This window comes from Pleurodeles waltl, chromosome 6, assembly GCF_031143425.1.
Source record: "Pleurodeles waltl isolate 20211129_DDA chromosome 6, aPleWal1.hap1.20221129, whole genome shotgun sequence".
Taxonomy (NCBI): Eukaryota; Metazoa; Chordata; class Amphibia; order Caudata; family Salamandridae; genus Pleurodeles; species Pleurodeles waltl.
In genome coordinates this window covers 30102628-30116494 of record NC_090445.1, presented here as the reverse complement: position 1 = coordinate 30116494, position 13867 = coordinate 30102628, and the positions used below count along the sequence as shown (strand labels likewise).

At 46.5% G+C, this 13867-nt stretch overlaps 1 protein-coding gene across 1 annotated transcript in view; it reads right to left on the bottom strand.

Moving 5' to 3' along the window:
* CFAP77 (cilia and flagella associated protein 77) overlaps positions 1–13867 on the bottom strand; it is a 636918-nt gene that overhangs the window by 115821 nt on the left and 507230 nt on the right. Inside the window, exon 5 of the mRNA XM_069237111.1 lies at positions 2976–3077. Within this exon, the coding sequence (XP_069093212.1) occupies positions 2976–3077 (102 nt within the window). The remainder of the gene's footprint in view (positions 1–2975; positions 3078–13867) is intronic.

Sequence of the window (13867 nt, the reverse complement as noted above, 5' to 3'; positions counted from 1 at the left end):
TTTTTGCGTGAAAAGAGCGGAATGCAAAAAGAACAAGATGATGGAAGGACTGCTTGAATTCATCTCAGCCACTGGCAATCACCCAGGGATGCATTCCAATCCATCGTTTTTCAAACACCACACCACGCCACCCCAGTTTGGACCCAGCCATAAGCAAATCAGTCTTGACCCTGTTCATCATGGGAATGGTCCAGCCCGAACTGCCAGGCCAGGTCCTCCCTGGACCGGAACACAAGGAACCCAGGCCCGGTTTTGTCCTAGTTATGGGCTCTTCAACCAGGTATAGCTTGGTTCCATGAGCCCGGGTCCCATGTCTGGGCATATGAGGGGCACTTAATAGGGCAAATACAAAACTACCAAGGTGATTGCTGGAATGCTAGAATTAATCTCAGCCATTGGCAATCACTTAGGGCTACATTCCAATCCATTGTTTTTCGCCCACCACGCCACCTCAGTTTGGACCCAGCCATATGCATTGGCACGAGTTCCTGATATTTTTCCTGCACCCAAATGACACACGTGGAGAGTACTAAGGGAGCTGCAACAGATACAGCGCATAACATACTTGGATACTGTGGGAACTTATCAATGAAAGTACTAGCTCATCAGGGAAGAGAGGAGGCGATGAGGAATCTGTGAGCACTATGGGTCCTATTCACAAAGGTAACATTACAGGCGTAGATTTGTTCATGTGTATATTTACTCTTGCACTCAGGTGTAAGTCTACACTATTTTGCCATTCACCTTTTCCGAGTGTAGGTTTATGCATAAGTGCAAACTTCATGTCTCCACCACCTCAGTTTAGGGGGTGAAAACATCTAAGATTGGACTGTCATTTCCAGAAGATGCTGAGTAGGCTTTTAGAAAGGATTTGGCTGATTATTTTATCTAAGTAGGCGTGCACAGTCCTCCAGGAAGCAGGCACACATTTATTACCAGACCTCATCCTAATGTTTGTCTGTAGCTACCTGCAGGATGCTGTCCGAAGCTGTTGTGCACATACATGTGCATTGTCCCCTCTACAGCCACCTTCAGGGAGAAGTTTATCTTCTACTGCAGAAATAGAACAGTGCGCAACCACCCCAAGGGATAAAGATCATCCTTCGGTGCACATACATGACCTTGGACTCTACAGGCCGCTGTGTCCAGCCACTCCACATGCTCACTCTTTGGTGCACACATCTAACCAGAGCCCAGTGAGCCTCTGTGAGCAATCATCCTCATAGTACTGGGTAATGCATATGTGTAACATAAACCATGACAAGGCTCTTTTCCAGCTAAATTTATGGTGCTACCTCAGCCTCTGGTGCACATATGTGCCTCTCCAACGATCTATGTCCAGTCAACTCCAGGGCGTGTGCTCAACTGTTTGAGGTACATGTAGGGCTAAGCAATGAGCCTTGAGGGTCCCCACAGATCACGTTGAAGGCAGTGGATGAGCACAGGCAAAGCTGACTGTTTGAGTGCCGTGACATGGTGGCGTGTGTCCCGAAGTATTGGAAGGTGGTGGTGGTGACAGAGTTGTTGAGGATTAGCGTGAGGGCTGTGCAGATGGGGTAGAGGCCTTTGGTGAAGATGAAATAAGGGCAGGGATCCAACATGGCTCCCAAGTGGATGAAGCGCATTTTGTTGGTGTTGATAGTGGGTCAATGGTTGCCCAGCAGGTCAGGGCGGTCTCCTGGGAGTCTGTCATCAGAGTGTAGGATAGTGTGGGTGGGGAGGGTTGGTTGAAGTGTGAAATTGTTGTTAAGAATGTTGATTTTCATAACCCAGAAGTAAAGCCAGTTCCTGAACCCAATGGTCAGAGCTTTCCAGCCCCAACCACAAAGGGCCATCCTAATCACTACTTCCCCATTGTCATGCGGTTCCCACTATTAAAAAGTAAAAAGACTGCATGTTTAGGACAGCAGGACCACCGAGTGTGGATGACTGAGTCAATTCCACACCACTTTGGAGGCTGTCGACCAACTCCTGGCTAGCCCACAGTGCCTCACCAAAACCCAGAACATGCGTGGCTCCTCCGCTAGAGTGGAGGATCGCCGCCCCACTGCCAGCAGCGCTGCTGCAAACCTTTTACTAAAAACAATAATTATTATTGTTTTTAGTAAAAGGGGCAGGGCCCCAGGCTGTTACAAGCACTGAGGGGGAGTGCACAGCACTCCCTCTCACTATGCATGTATGTTTGGCCAGCCGTCTCGGGCCGGCCACATTTACATGCGCAGTGTGCTCTCTCCAGCCCGGCAACACAGTTGCTGGACTGGAGAGAGTCTGCACAGCCTCCCAGTCTGCCTGGGAGCGCCCTGGCTGGACTTTACCAGCCAATCCTAACGCTGCTCTGAGCAGCGCCAGGATTGGCCACAGGGCAGGCTGGGAGCCTGTGCCTGCAGCCTTCCTGCAATAGATGAGCAGCTCAGCGGTGACGGCAGCGAAGATGAAGTTAAGTTTATTTTTTATTATTAATTTCACGCCCCTGCGCTGCCTGCCACCCCGCCCCACCCCTGTTAACTCCACGAGCCACTCCTGCCCTGGAAAGGAAAGGTGATTTGTGGTAACCTAAACCTGACACTCAGACATCATACCCCTTCTGCTCAGTTACTCCGTGCCTCACACATGCCAAGGCAGAACACGAGATGCAAACTGGGTTTCAATGCATTTATTGAAGCAATTGCTGGCCAAAGGTCAAACGATCTCAAAGTGCTGGGCTGGCAGCCAAAGCAATGTAGCATCACAGCACTGAGGAAGGGCTGAACCCCACAATGGTAGATAGTATTTGCTGCTGGTTTCATCTCAGCTCCCACTCCTTACAAGCCTTAAACAACTTCAAACAGTGAAGGGAGCCCCCCCCCCCACCCCCTCAGCCGCTGCTCTAAACCCTTTGAGTTCCCAGGCTCTCAGCCCCAACGTGTTCTAGTGCCTCCTGCAAGGCAGCCCCCCCCCCCCCCCCCCCCCCTTAGCTTCAGCAGCCCCAGACTTACCTTTTCAAAGCGCGGCAGGTGCCACAACGGGGGGGGCTCTGTGGGGGGCTCGTACTTTCTGAGCAACGAGCTTCGGGTCTCGTAAACTTTCCCAAGCCGGAGCTGTGGAGGAGGGAACAGAAATCACTGTCAGTCCTCAAATGGGAAGGGTGGGGGCTGTCGCGACAGAGAGCGGGAGTAAGGCGAGAATGAGAGGGGAGGTAGAGAAAGAGAAAGAGGGGGAGCGAGAGGGAAAGAGAGAGGAGGGGTAGAGAGAATGAGACAGAGGAGGTAACAAAGAAAGAAAGAGTAGGAGGGGGAGTAGGAGGGGTTAGAGAGGGTGAGCGAGAGAGGGGGGATAGGAGGGAGAGAAAGAGGGGGCGAGAGGGAAAGAGAGGAGGGGAGAGAGAATGAGAAAGGAGAGAATGAGAGAGGAGAGAAAGAGGGAGAGAAAGAGGGGGAGTAAGAGGGTGAGGGGAGAGAGAGGAGAGAGAGGGGGAAGGGGATGGAAAGAAACACATTGAAAAAACAAACTACAAAAACACCAGACTGTAACATTTCACAACGTCATCAAATGGTGCGTGTAAAAAGGACACCACAAAACATGCTGCTAATATGACCACCATCAAACTACACCAATGTGCCAAATGAGCATAACTCAGTGGTAGACACAAAATAAACCAAGGAATCAACAAAAACACAGAAACAGGTATGTGATATGTTTCAAACCAGACAACCATCCCCTGTAAGGGAATCTTGTGTTTTAGCAGTGGGGATCCTTCACCCCACACACTCACCCACTGTAAGGGCATCCACTTTTTTAGCAAGAGGTATCTTTCAATCCACACACTCACCCCAAGGAAGGGCATCTAGTGTTTTTGCAACGGGTATCTTTCAATCAACATACTCATCCCCTGTAAGGACATCTAGGTGGTCATTACGGTAATGTGGCGTCCGTACCGCCAACAGGCTGGCAGTACGGAGACCAGTATTACGTCCGCGGCGGTAGCGCCGCGGTCGCACCGCCGGGGCCGGCGGTTTCCCGCCGTTTTAGCCCCGGCAGTGATAATCCACCAGGGCAGCGCTGCAAGCAGCGCTGCCCTGGGGATTACGACCCCCCTACCGCCAGCCTGTTTCTGGCAGTTTGCACCGCCAGGAAGAGGCTAGCGGTAAGGGGTGTCCTGGGGCCCCCTAACAGGGCCCCGGCCAGCTTTTCACTGTCTGCATAGCAGACAGTGAAAAGCGCGACGGGTGCTACTGCACCTGTCGCACGGCCGCAACACCGCCGACTCCATTAGGAGCCGGTTCCTATGTTGCGGCCTCATCCCCGCTGGGCTGGCGGGCGTAAACTTGGTTTGCGCCCGCCGGCCCAGCGGGGATGTCGTAATGGGGTCCGCGGGAGTGGACGGCGGTTACCAAGCTCGTAATAACCCCCCTAGTGTTTTAGCAACCAGTATCTTTCAACCATCACATAAGGGCATCTAGTGTTTTTGCAACAGGTATCTTTCAACCCACACACACATCCCTTTTAAGGGCATCTTGTGTTTTAGCACAAGAAAACTTTCCACCCACCACAATCATCCCCTTAAGGGAATCTTGTGTTTTAGCAATGGGGTTCACTACCACTGAGGGAGAATCACGCGGACCTGGGTTCAGCACAACCAAAGCACTTCCCTGCCACCAAGGGGAATCACATGAAACAGGATTCAACACAATCCAAGCACCACACTGCTACTGAGGGAGAATCATGTGAAACAGGGTTCAACACAGACTAACCCCCTCCTGCCACTGAGGGCGAATCATGTGAAACAGGGTTCAACACAGCTCAAGCACCTTCCGGCCACTGAGGAAGAATCATGCGAAACAGGGTTCAAAACAACCCTAGCTAACAGGTACACATCAACAATATTCTCACACACTGAGAACTAACAGCACATTGGGCGCACCACAATACTTACAACATACCAATAGAAGAGGGTACTAACATCCAAAGTGAAACAGGGAAGAGACCCAAAGCAAAACTGAATACAAGTAAAGTGAAATATAGTGCCTTATGCACACTATTGCAGTGCGATAAAGACATGCACTAATTTGACACACAAATCCTACACCAGCTGCACAGTGGAACAAACCATAAACATCAAGGAATCTCCTACATTATGAAATACAGCAATAAGTAATCTGCATAGCAAATGCAAGTGTGTCTGTGACTGCTTCATGTTACCAATTTATTTTAAACTTGCGAACTGCAAATGTTTGGTTGATATAAGAGTTATAAACCCACCATCACATAAATTGCACTCATTCCCAAAAATACATGCTTTTAGAGTGTGAAAACGATTATATGACAAATAACATCAACATATTAGCTTAAGCTTAGTCCTGAGAGGTAACATGAGATGGAACCTCTTCAGAAAGGTGCAGCTCACATCAGCACCTCTGAAAGAAACCACTGGACAATAAATAGTTCAATAGTACAAGGACTGAATGCTAACACACATACTTTTGAATCACATTACATATTCACGTCATTAATAAAACAGAAATGCAAACCAGTTTGAAGCAGCTTCTTAACAATGTCGATGCTCTGATATAAAAAGGATCGACTCGTCATTAAACAATAAATCTTTGATTAGGAGCACCGTAGAAGTCAGTGGTGCTCAACTCCTTCTGACAAATGTAGCGTGGAACTCTGTAAGTTCTATAGCACCTTGGAAGAAGTCAAACACCGTCAGTGGGAAAAGAAAAAAATCGATATCCAACAACTTATCTCTGGATGATGCAGGTTCCCACTGAGTGAAAGAGAAAACAAAATAGCAGAATTGCTTCCTTTTTTTGTGCCAAACTGGCTTCACATGCTACTGTACCACAGCACACAATGCCTCCAAGACCATGAATAAGACTTGAGAATTTTTGCATGACTAAGGCCCTCATTACGAACTTGGTGGGAAATCCTGCCGAGTTCGGTGCTGGCGGTCGATGTTCAGAGGATCCTGCCGGCCCAATAAAGAACATTCCGCTGGGCTGGCGGGCAGAAACAGTGTTTCCACCAGCCTGCCCAGCAGAATGCTGGGCCTGGACATTGCTGACGGCTCCACATGGAGCGGTCCTCAATGTAGCAGAGCGGCGGGTGCAGCAGCACCCATCGCGCATATCACTGCCCATAAATCGGGCAGTGACACGCGTGATGGGGCTGTGCATGAGGGCCCCTGGGCACCCATTCCGCCAGCCTTTCTCTTGCGGGTGAAACTGCCAGGGAAAGGCTTGGGGAACACATGTTCTTTATCCGGCGGGCAGTGCTGCTTGCAGCGCTGTCCTGTCAGATAAGGAAGACTGCCATCGTCAGGCTGCCTGGTGGCGGTTTCCTGGTGGCGGCGAAGTTCCACCTGTGGCGGTTTCCCTGTGTTCAGAATATGTCGGTCCGGACCGCCATTCCGAAGGTGGTAATTTCCGCCACCGCCAGCCATGTTCATAATGAGGGCCTAAGACGTGATGAGGTTTTGAACACTTCCTTCTTGCATCTCATCAGAGATGCAATCTGACAGCCGGAACTTGGCGAGGAAAAAAGAGATCACACACTGATGATAGAGTAAGCGTGCACTTCGAAAAAGCAGACTTGCAGTGTCAACTCGAACCTTAGTATATGAAATGACATACTGCCAACTGTCCACCACAGAGGTACTTCAGGGTCCTCTTTGAGTGCAATCTCCATGAGATATTTTACTTCCAGAAGCGTAATACAGCTGAAGCACACATTAGGGTTCTGAGATGGTTCACAGCACTGTTGCAAGCTTCTCATGGGTGTTATCACAAAGCAGAAGCAGATCTTCCGGCTTAAAAAACTCTCGTAGAATACTCACCACTGTGAACTGGCACACAGCAGTGTTATCTTGGGCAGAGTACCTCTGGGTGAAAAGCTCTCACTGAAAGCACTTCCCACTGAATATGAAGGTAGCTTTGATGTAACTTCAAACAACCCTGTGATCTTAGGCACCTTTCTCACTGGAAGTCTCTCCCAGAAATAGTTTTCAGTTCAACATGTTAGCAATAATATTGGGGTAATGGTATTCTAACCAACTGGAAACCAAAGACCATAATGAACATGCCACTCCCAAATGCATGTCTTCTTTTTTTGCAGGGTACTTAATGATCATAAAGGCACTGGTGGGGTCACAATTATAAAGGCAGCACCCCTTTTTTACTTTTTGAAGAGTAGGTTATTTTCTCTTACCCTCCAAGTCCAAGTAAAAGAGATCAGTTTTACACATTTCTGGGTCCTTTAACTCTCATCGCCATTGTTATGATGCAAGTAGGCATGTAGAAATACGCAGACAGCAGTAGATTAAGAGAGGGTTTATTGTAATTTGAATGGATACATAAATGACCCCACCAGGAGCAGATGCAGTTAGATGCTCAGCCCTGGTCTGTCGGGCTCAACTGCCCTTCAGAGAACCATGATAACCCTAACATTCCCTGACAATGTTGTGCAACCTGAAAAGGATACCACAGTAGGTCATACCGAGGGAGCAGAGGCGGCCAGACTGAGGGAGCAGGAGAAGCCAGACTGAGGGAGCAGGGGAGGCCTGACTGAGGGAAGAAAGGAGATCATATTGTTAGAGCAAAGGAGGTCATAACAAGGGAGCAGGAGAGACGAGACTGATGGAGTGGGGAGGTGAGAATGATGGAGCGGGGAGGCCTGGCTGAGGGAGCAAAGGATGCCATACCGAGGAAGCAGGGGAAGCCAGACTGAGGGAGCAGGGGAGGCCTGACTGAGGGAAGAAAGGAGATCATATTGTTAGAGCAAAGGAGGTCATAACAAGGGAGCAGGAGAGATGAGACTGGTGGAGCGGGGAGGCCTGGCTGAGGTAGCAAAGGATGCCATACCGAGGAAGCAGGGGAAGCCAGACTGAGGGAGCAGGGGAGGCCAGACTGAGGTAAGAAAGGAGATCATATTGTTAGAGCATAGGAGGTCATACCGAGGGAGCAAAGGATGCCATACCAAAAGAGCAGGGGAGGCAAAACCGAGGGAGCAGGGGAGGCGAGACTGAGGGAGCAGGAAGGTGAGACTGAGGGAGCGGGAAGGTGAGACTGAGGGAGCGGGAGGCCTGACTAAGGGAGCAAAGGGCGCCATACCGAGGAAGCAGGGGAGGCCAGACTGAGGGAGCAGTGGAGGCCAAACTGCGGGAGCAAAGCAGGTCATAACATGGGAGCAAAGAAGGTCATACCGAGGGAGTAAAGGAGGCCATACCGAGGAAGCAAAGGAGGTCATACCAAGGGAGCAGAGAGGCCGAACTGAGGGAGCAGGGAAGGCCAGACTGAGGGGGCAGGGGAGGCCAGACTGAAGGGGCAGGGGAGGCCAGACTGAGGGGCAGGGGATCCCAGACTGAGGGAGCAGGGGAGACCAGACTGAGGGAGCAAAGGAAGCCATATCAAGGGAGCAAAGGAAGCCATATCAAGGGAGCAAAGGGGGCCATACCAAGGGAGGCCATAGCAGGGAAGCAAATGAGGCCATACCAAGGAAGCAAAGGACTCCACTCCCAGGGAGCAAAGGAGGCCAGGCCTTACCGAGGGAGCAAAGGAGCCATACCAAGGAAGCAAAGGACTCCATGCCCAGGGAGCAAAGCAGACCATACTGAGGGAGCAGGGGAGACAAGACAGAGCACTACCCACATAGATGTAGTGAAGTGACCTTCAGCATTTTGCTTCATGTGGTTTTAAGCTTTGTCTTGGGTACTTGTTCACTTTACCTCTACGTTCAGCTGGACCTTTCATAGCGAGGGCTCAACCCCAAAATACAAGTAAATTGTGATGATTCTAAAAGCGTGTGATTGCAGTGTACTGTATGTATGATCACTGATAGGCATCCTGGTCCTGATTGAAGTTGGGGACCAATTTTGGGGCAGCACAACAGCTGAAACCTGTTAACCCACATGACCCTGGAGGAATAAAACTCCTGCACATCCTCACTCAATTTTTAACCACATCTTGGCCCCTCCAGTAATAAAACATTATCTTTTGGAAGAGACCCTGGGATTTTAGACTGCCACTTCGGATCATGTAATAGCCCACACAAGGTGCTCCCTGTAATCAGAGAGCCCATTTGGCACCACAATTGTTAATGATGAATGAGGCAGCATCCTGATGAAGCATGCCACCTGAATGGAAGGATATGTGCTAATCATTTTGCTTCCTAAATTCATATGTATAGGGTTTGATGGTCTTCTAGAAGGGGGCATGGTGCATATGCTGTAGGTACCTTGAAACTATGGGCCCGATTTAGGTCTTGGAGTAGGGAATACCCCGACACAAAAGTGACGGATATCCCGCCCGCCTTATTATGATCTCCATATGATATCATGGGGTCTTAAAAAGGTGGACAGGATATCCGTCACGTTTGTGATGGAGTATTTCATCAAGACCTAAATCAGGCCCTGTCTCATGCCTACGGGGAGGCCGGGCGAGTGTTCTGTTCTTTGTTATATGTTTGCATAATTTACTTTCTTCTATGGAAGCTTTCTTTTTTGCTTCCACAAGAAGCACAACTTAACTAGTCTCCTTCTGCCACAGGCCACATGGCATCACATTGTATGGAATAGAAACCCTTAAGTGAATGGTAGTGAATCTGATGTGACTCAGACAACTGCTTGTGAGAAAATGTATACTGAATGTTATTGGATTGATTACATGTGCACTGGAAAATTGATTAATGTTTTACAAAACCCATAAAAAACAATTTAGAAAATGATGAGGCATGCCACTTAGGTTGCTTGGTGGGACCTTGCTTGCAAGCTTTTTGTAAATCTGGGTCCTTTACCATACAAGTACACAAGCTTCTAGGACTCTCCCTAAAAGGGAATTCCTATGGTTTTGTCACTGTTGCCTTGTTGTAAGGTTAAGATTGGGAGTGAGCAGTCTTTAACAGGTCACTTCCCTTCCGTTTCCGTACCCATTATTTGGGAGTGTACTTAGGACAACTGTCCGCCGCCATGACCGTAGCCGGAATTCCGCCAGCCTTCTGGTGGAATTCCAGCTACGGTCATATTTTGGTGGACAGTTGGTAGCCACGGCTACAGTATGTTGGTGGCCGTCGCCGTGGCGGTAGGCAGCATTTGCCGCCAATGTTATAATGAGGGCCAATATGTGCGTGCTAGAATTCCCATCACATACACGTCAACAGATCACAGCCTTTCATTTCCAGAATACTAGACCCTTATGAGGATACACCTGCCTCATCAAGGCAGCCAATGGTTCTATGCCCAGGGCAAACAACACTGGGTATCACGGACACCACATCTAGTCCACATCCAGTGTGACTAGGGAAGATACCACTCTAGTAGTATGAAGAAAAGGTAAAGGTGCAAAACCAGTTACATTCCACTGGTACAGTCACCCTGCTATGTCAAAGGTTGAGGTACATGAACAACAAAAGCACACATCTCTTGAAAGCTAAGGTGGTAGGGCTGGGTAATCCCAGACCTTAGAACAGGAATAGAAAGAGCAACCGTCCTTACAGGGCACACTGGGGCACGGCATGTGTGGCGTCCCCTACCGGCACTGGGATATCTGACTTTCTAGCCCCTTTTACATTCATTTCTGTCTTCAAAATGATCACTATTTCATAAATCAGTAGCCAGATTCCATTTTAAATCATTTTTATTTGGAATTGAAAACACAATTGAAATGCAGTCCATGTAGTCAGTAGACTGGCATATATAATACATGGAAGCCTGCAATCCCTGTATGAGGTCTTTAGTCACCTGTAATAACAAAATGGCATAGCTTCTCAACTCTGGTAAACTATTACAGTTGTGCAGTGACGTCACAATGCCCACTGTCAGAGCGAGCGGCTACTTTTAAAAGCAGGTTTCATAGTATCTTTGCAGCTGCAGTTTAAATAAGGAAAACTGAAACTGGCTTTACATTATTTACTGATCAGTAGACAGGAGGTATTTATTGCAATATTTCTTTTTTTTCACAGTGTAGGTCATTACACTTTTACTGAATTGATTCTGATATCTTTTGTAACAAATTACTAACTGCTTTGTGGGATGTTTAATTTTGCACTGTAGATTTTACCTTTATTTTTCATATCTGTAAACACACTGGGCCTGATTTAGTTTGGCGGAGGGGTTACTCTGTCACAAATGTGACGGATATCCTATTCCCCATATTACGATTCCCATAGGCTATAATGGGATTGTAATTTGGCAGACGGGATATTCGTCATGTTTGTGACGGAGTAGCCGCCTCCGCCAAACTCTAAATTAGGCCCACTATCTCTTTTATATAAAAGAGCAAAACAGCAACGTATTAAGTGAGATGGGGAGATAATTTATTATAAGGAATGAAATACAGTCCGCCCTACATCGAAAAGATTTTGCAAGTCACCTTGGAGTTCCATGATCTTATAAAGCAATTTGGATTTCATCCTTGTTCCATTATACAATCATGGAACTCCTCAGTGTCTTGCAATGTTCTTATAATGTACAGCAGAGGATACTTTATCCTATATATAAATATTTATTTAAAGAAACTGACACGTGTCACCGGCGAGGAGTTTTATCTCCTGGTAAAAATCGTCAGCATCAGAAGAAAATGGTGTTTATGATTTTGATGAGAATTCCCCTGATGGAGAACTTGAAGCACTAACGGGGCAGAATTTTTGGTTAAAGACTGTGATTTATACACTATTAGTATGCTCACCCTCCATATTACACTCCAGAGAGTGGCGCCTACTCAGCATGTCATTTTGCCCATAATGCTATTTCCGTCTGCTTTCACCGATACAGAGTATATGTGGCCGAGCAGTTTGGTACAAACTGTTCCTTTTAGCTCAGGGACAAAATTGATGGGCTCATGTGGTGACAGAGTCTGTTTGTGATGGCAGAGATCTGGTAAACTAGCACTGACAACACCAATCGGACTGACTTTAATGTGCCAATGAATGCATATTCATCTACATTCACAAATACTGTTTACATGTTCAAATGCTACTCTTGACTACTTTTTGACGTTGCTAGGGCTGAAAACCAACAGCAAGTGTTATTGTCTCTCCACAATACACATCGGAGATAAAGAACTGAGTGTGAAAAAGCAACCTGATGATTGTGTATAATTTTCAGATGCAAAGATTTGGCTGTAAGAAGCCTGTATGCCAGAAGTTCCAACCCCAGTGGGCTAACCCTCTCTAAGAAATGCACTGCCCATAGCAGCTGTAGCAAAAAACTAAGGGCCTCATTACGAGACTGGCAGTTCGAGGACCGCCAGACTTGCGGTGATGATCGACCGCCACATTCCAGGTGGTCCAACCGCACATTACAACCCTAGCGGGCGGACCTGCCAGGGGACTGCCATCTCCACCAGCAATGTAGTCCCAACGGGTAGACGGCGGTCTGAGTTGTGCTCAGCCACGACAGCACTAAACTTAGTGCCGCTGTGCCGATTACAACTCAGCTTTCCGCCAGCCTTTCCATGGTGGTCACCTCATTATGAAAAGGCTGGCAGAAAGCCAGTGGTGGGGGCCACAAGGGAGCCCTACACCACCCATGCTTTTGGCAGGGGCAATGCAGGGATCCTCCTGCCCAGCACCCTCAGAATAGGCACTGTCTGCTTTTCAGACAGTGCGCATTCCGAGGTTGCTGTAGTGCTACGGTATTAAGGGAGCCTAGACTAATACCGTAGCACTGTTCCCGAAGGTCAGCCCAGCAGGAACATTGTAATACGACTGGGGGACACCTATGGAATCACGCTGGCGTCCTCCCCACGGCATTGGCGGTCCAGTGGTGGGACCACCAATGTCATAATGAGCCCCTAAGTTTAAAAGGATGAAACTTAAAAACACACATACAAAATAAAATTATTTATACCTGTGTTACACCATTATCCTAGAAGACCACCTCAGACACTGACCACTCTGAGCCTGACCCTTCTCATCACCCTGTCAAAAAAGGGACCTGTTGTCAATTTTGCCTGTGTGGGAAGTTATGTAAATTAGAACTTTTAATTGTATTTTTTGTTAACTAATTGTTTAATGCGTTTATGTAAATTGATTATTATTTTAATTATTTAGGTATCTTTTTTTTTATTTTAGAAGAATATATTTTTTTTTTTATAGCTAAATTAGTAATTTATATTTTAGCTGAAGGTTGTTTGATTTGGAGGAAAACATTGTAGGAAGTTATTTAAACTATATTTTTTATTTTCATTCAATATTTGGTTGTTAATAATGCTATTTTTTCATTGATTATTATCTATGTTTGTATTCTTTAATGGTTCATCTATTAATAAATGTATTTAATTAAAAAAATGATAAATATATATTTTTTATATATATATATATATATATATATATATATATATATATCCAGAAGAATGGTGTATTTAAATCGCACACCAAGGGCTGCACATCATTCAATACCAGCTGGTAAAATACTCAGAAAACCACTTATTCTCGATAGGTTCATCGGCTGCTGTTTATTGAAAAAAGATTAGATTGCAGGTAAATCACACCAGCAAAAGTTGGTACAAAAAGCACAAAAAAACGGTCGACAATGTGCTCACCATTCAAAAGACACACACGCTGTCCCAACCAAATGTCTACGCGTTTCGGCCGAAGCCTTCAACATATATATATATTTAGGTTTAATTTTATTTGCTGTATTTTAATATTTTTTTAATATGATCGCAGTTATATTTATCATTTTGTGGGGGGTGATTGTGTTTTTTTGGGTTGCCGGGAGGAAAATAATTTTTTTAAATGTATTTTTATTTTTTACATTTTTGTATTAATATATTTTTTTTTACATTTCATTTTATTTATTTATATGAAATGTATGTTATTTTGAATATGTTTTAATATTTTTATGTTGTTAGGTATTTAAATGTTTCTTTACAATTGATTAGTGTTTGGAATG